This window comes from Spodoptera frugiperda, chromosome 15, assembly GCF_023101765.2.
Source record: "Spodoptera frugiperda isolate SF20-4 chromosome 15, AGI-APGP_CSIRO_Sfru_2.0, whole genome shotgun sequence".
NCBI lineage: Eukaryota > Metazoa > Arthropoda > Insecta > Lepidoptera > Noctuidae > Spodoptera > Spodoptera frugiperda.
The window spans coordinates 9,426,873-9,432,372 of NC_064226.1; the positions used below are offsets into that span (position 1 = coordinate 9,426,873).

Here is a 5,500-nt window from a genome sequence, read left to right on the forward strand (position 1 = left end):
ACAACTTTGTTTTGGTCCGAACGTTTACGAAGAGACGCGGAAACTCCCGAATGTCGTGTTTACGTTAGCTATGTTTTGGTGAACTTTGTACTATTAATATACATTATACACTGTTCTTATTATTTAAATGACATCTGCGTCATTTTAACTAATTGGTGACTAGGTTAATTGTTCATTTAGTATTATGGTATACTAATAAACGAACGTACTTAGTTTTTAATTGTGTTAATAGTCAATACTAAATTTGATGCTTAGGGCCACAATTGGCACACCTGCAACATATAATATTTGGTTTTATTAGGTAAAAATTTTTCGAAATTAACGATTACTCAGCGAAGTATTTTTTTTCTTCGTAAAGGGTGTATTATTGTATGGAAAAGGTAAATTCTTTTAAAATAAGGGGAGAATCGAACAATGAAGATTGTACTGGACTATGCAATTATTGGAAATACTTATTATTATATATCTAACCCCAATTACTTATTACTTGGCCCAACAAATGGAAACCAGAAATTCACATACAAACTTTTACACTCCACACAAGCATCGCAAACAAAACGAAAAATCCAAGTCCAACAAAAATATCAGCAAAAAGTTTCTTGTAGATCGATCTCGAGGCCCAATTAATAAAAAAAAAAAATCCTTGACAAATAACAAATCAACCGTGACATTTCCAACAGTATACTCATTGTTGAACCGTATAATTTCTTGTAAAGTTTAGAAAAAAGCCGGCACCATGAAAGTCCCTTACTTGGTTAATATGAATATATACGAGGCGTATGCCCCACTACCCTCGATGACTATGTCACCAGCCGAGGCGCCTCGGAAAATCAGAGCCGAGGACTTTGAGTGGGATACCACCACGACACCTGCTCCACTTACTTATTGCGCAGCTCTTGTTCTATCAAAAATGTTCAATGTCCTCAATCCACTGAAGAAGATCCTTCAGAAAGACATCGATATATTGATGGACTTATATCCTGCTGACATTGAACTGAAATACAGCGTCCCTAGTATCAAGGTTAGCTTCTATTAAATATTTTACTTATTTATTACTAGCTACTTCCACGCGGTTTCGTCGCTGTGCTTGGCTCTTTTTGAGCGTATATCCTCGATAAATGGAGTAACCCACACAAAAATATTTTTTGAGAACCAACCAATTTTGGTCTTTGTTTTAGGATGAACAATATTGGAAAAGATCATTTGAGACTAAATTCCCTTCAAAGAGGGAGTTGGGAGATATTTTCTGGAAAGGCACTTATTTATCCGCTTATCTTCAAGACTATTTGGAGTCTGTTAACCCTGACGTTTTTAGAGAAGATCAAGCTGTAGAACTTGCTACACTGGTATGTAAATTTTATCATTTTGTACTGCAAATTGCATAAGTACCTCGAATGTCATTTTAATATAGTTATAATAATGTAATATCAGCCAGTCAAATTATATAATGTTATGTTTTACGTTACCAGGTCAGTCCATATATTTACTTCTTTGGAATCAACCAGCTGCAAATGGTCCGTCAACCACTACCACCACTACCTTCCGATATAGTTGAAGACACGTGCGAATTTAGTGTTCCAAAAGTCTATGACCACATACCCATGGAGCCAGTTTTAGCCAAACTATACAACCTTCGAGAAATATCTCTAGTGTTTGGTATAAATAATCTAGCGGATAGATATCTGACGAGATATTTCGAATTTACTATGGCTGATTGTGATTCCATTTGCCGTGGACTAGAAGATTTGAAACATTTGAAAATATTTCGCATCAACCGAAGTAACCTAGATTGTTCTAAAGTAAAACTGATTCTTCAAAGTCTTGTTAAAAAAGCGAGTATTGAGGAATTGGATTTCAATCATTGTAAAATTGGTGATTACGGGATGAAAGCGCTTGGTGGCTTTATTTATGTCCATGAAAATGTAAAAGTGGTGAGAATAGCCAACAACAGATTTAAAGAAGAAGGCATCCAAGGTGTCGCGTATGCTTTGCAAATGAAACCAGCGGCTCCTATAGAACTTTTAGGTACAGTAAAAAAATGAAATGCACAAGCATTACTAGGTACAAACCTAATGAATAGTTTCACTAACTTACAGTAATTATTTTTGCAGATTTCAGCTTGAACCCGATGTCTCTAGAATGTGCGACTATGTTCGCGGCAGCATTTGTCAGGTGCAAGGAAAAACCGCAAACTTTGATCGTTAACTCTTGCGGTTTTAGCGGAGCGTCCGCAGAGAAGGTGAGTTTTTTATCCAGTCTAAAAATATACATCATTCAAAATGAAAAGATCATGTTTCTACACCGAAATGCTAAGAAAATACTGGATTTACAAGTTGACTTTTTATTGGTCGTATTAGATGCGTATTCTGTCGTATAATAATGGTTTTCTGGTATATGACTGTAACACCTGCGGCTTTTTACTGCGTATGTAGATGGCGGGTCTCCTCTGCTTGAATCGTGGTCTCACTAGGCTGGATATAGCCGCCAATGATTTGTCAGGTGACGCCGAAGCCACTTTAATTCGTGCTCTAGAAAAGAACAGGAAGATCCTCAACTTAGACCTTCGAAGAACTAGTAAGTGTAGTTTATACTTTTTATGTAGTTGTAACTTTATTGTTTACTACATTTTTTTAAACTAGTCTCACATTAAATCACACGTTTTGTGGAGGTTATAAGAATGCAGATAAACTACACTAACAATACAATAAAATTTTAGTTTTTATTCCGCTTGTAGATGTATTTTCAGCAAACACAAAACAAATGTTTTGTTGTGTGTCGTGTGTGTATTTTTGTGTTGCACCTCTGCTGCGTGAGCATTTAATTGAGGGTAGGTGTTGCACACCGCATGCTGAAAATACATCTGCAAGCTGAATAAAAACTAAAAAAAAATGTATTGTTAGTGTAGCATGGATTTCCGCAAAGTAACGCCTGATTCTATAGAGATAAACTGCTACAAAACTTGAATGGCTTTTGTTTAGAGATTTCTGATGAATCACTAGCGAAGGTAGAAGAACTTCTGAAACGCAACAAGAATCTTCTGGGACAAGAGATGGAGCCCAGTGACGAAATACCTCCTCTGTACCTCAACGAGCCAGAGTACCTTATTTGGGAGTATAATCCTAATAACCCAGAACATATACCTGGGAGGTACCCACCAAGAGTACCAGAAGTTTAGATTTAGATTTATACAATTGAAAATAATAGTTTAAACAAAAAACGATGAAGACAATCCAAGGTTGACGGTATTAATTTTATTTTTATGATCATTGTTTTTTTTTTCTTTTTAATAACGTTAAGCTGTAGTAAACATAAAATTCAAATGCGACCTGATTGCGCTATTGGTCGGTTTTTAAAATGTCTTTATGTCATTGGTAGAGACTAGAAATAAACACATATGTTTTGGCTAACAACAGAGTTCACATCGTGTTTCAGTATTTAGTATGTAGTCCGTACAAATATTATTTAATATTAATTGATATTTATAAGTTTCTTTTGTTTTGGCAAAAATATCTTTAATATTTTAAATACACTTATTCATCAACTAAAATTATTATTCCCAACTTTGTTGCTAAAACAAAACTATCTTGTCTTAACACCTATATTATTATTTAAACATGTTTAATTTTTATAGTTTTCAATATCAGTAATTACTTTAATGAGAACTTGACCCTGTGTGACCTTGTTTGAACTAAATATCCCTCGCTTATCGCTTCTTCGATAAACTTATTCGTAATACCTAAAAATTCATTTTAAATACCTAATTTAATAGGGAGATAACAGCGTTTACTGATTATACTTGAAGTTGGTCATTTATTTTGCATTTGCTTATACTTTACATATTTTCATTGGCTTTATTATTCGTTGAAAATAAATAAATAAGTACTCATATTTACCACGTACATGTGTTTTGTTTTTTTTAATAATTACGTCACCATTTTCTGGTTAATGTTATTGTTTTGTGGTAGTAATCTAAAAGTGTATGTGTGCTCCATCTTCGGCCACATCTTCGCTTTGGCATTCTGGCAGAAAGCGGGTTGGTGGCCAAACGCAGACTTGTAGTCTTCGTCAGTAATTTAATCATGTAAACATTCTTACCTGTAGATCACAATAAATATTTTTTTAAAAACAACCTTTATTACCTATCTACTTAGATATTTTTTACTTTTCTTGCATATCCAAAATCCTGTATCAATGTATCTACATGAAAGAGAACACCCCGTTGTTTCCGAAATAGAGAAAGAAATAAGAAAGCAACATATTTTCCTGGCCGCATGCAGATTTACCAAAAATTGGATTGGTGAAACATTGCCTGGCGGACGACATACATACATAGATGTCGGGGCAATCCCGGCCGGCTTTCTGTTCTCTACAGGTATTGGGTCCAGGGTACCTACTATTGTCTAACGCGGTGTTCATCAAGCCGCGTCCGGATTTTCCGAAATGGACAGATACGTTTTCGTACGAAAGAATTCACATTTGGTGACTAGAGAAGTAGAGAGTCATGTAGCTGGAATGTATGTAATAACATTATGTAAACTTGATACTTACATTAATGTATCGATTACAATTTCACCCACGCCTATTTTGGTTGGGTACTAATAATAAATAAAAGTTTAATCCTGGCAATAAGAGCGAATAAACTTAATTTGCAAACTTAATAATAAAAAAATCGAACGAAATATTGGTACAGCTGAAACTCGAGTCACTGATATAATGACATAAGTCATATTGATCCAGCGAATCAACCAATAACATCCACCATCCAATAACATAGGTAATCTGATTTTGTTTGGTTTAACTTTTCTTATAAATCAAAGTACATTATTGTACCGCATTACACGCAAACATACACCAAGTAAACATGATGACATCATCAATTCTCCGAAATTTTTAGGTAAATACACTTTTCTACATACATAAAGCCAAATATCGAGAACAATACCTATTCTCTTGTAATATCAGCTATACTGATAACATTATTGTAACATTACAAGTGTACCGACCATACCACCCGTCTGCGAATGGCACTTGTTGTTATACAACACTTTAATAATCATGAGAGGGCAGTAAGGAGTAAGGCCTCTTGTACACTCACGGTTTTTCGCCGTAAAAGTCGTCGCGGTTACCGCACGGCGGCGCTAAGGCACGGCGCCGTTGCCGTGTGTGCTTGCCCACGTCTACACGCTTCCGTAGTGATCCATACAGCACTGACGACCGTGCCTACACACAGGGAATAGGCTAGTTTCCTACTAGTCAAATTCAATACTTTTTTCGAAACGTCAAAAACAATATTCTCTGTGAACTTTGTATGAAATACTCTATTATGACGTCATAAGTTTCTAGTTTAGTTTCTAGTTTAGCTAGAAAAAAATGAAAATTAAGTAGTTCATCAATGGATGAGAGTGTGATTATTTTTGAATATTTTATTGCATTGAAAAGTTGTAATCATTTATTTTTGACCCAGTTATCATGCCTATTAACCGTAGATTTTTACGGTGAA

General features: G+C 35.1%; 1 protein-coding gene across 1 annotated transcript; it reads left to right on the forward strand.

Moving 5' to 3' along the window:
* The first annotated feature begins 651 nt into the window (after positions 1-651).
* Positions 652-3,313, forward strand: LOC118274505 (dynein regulatory complex subunit 5-like). Its single transcript, XM_035592011.2, has 6 exons — positions 652-1,021; positions 1,179-1,346; positions 1,470-2,025; positions 2,112-2,239; positions 2,433-2,574; positions 2,979-3,313. The coding sequence occupies exons 1-6, from the start codon at positions 737-739 to the stop codon at positions 3,173-3,175; spliced, it is 1,476 nt and encodes a 491-aa protein (XP_035447904.1). The 5' UTR covers positions 652-736; the 3' UTR covers positions 3,176-3,313.
* The last annotated feature ends 2,187 nt before the right edge of the window (positions 3,314-5,500 follow it).

Bases quoted from the DNA above. Each gene is read 5' to 3' on its own strand.
- LOC118274505 (XM_035592011.2), top strand. From the start codon at position 737: ATGAAAGTCCCTTACTTGGTTAATATGAATATATACGAGGCGTATGCC. The intron at 1,022-1,178 runs GTTAGCTTCTAT...TCTTTGTTTTAG, and splicing joins ACAGCGTCCCTAGTATCAAG to GATGAACAATATTGGAAAAG. The intron at 2,575-2,978 runs GTAAGTGTAGTT...GCTTTTGTTTAG, and splicing joins CTTAGACCTTCGAAGAACTA to AGATTTCTGATGAATCACTA.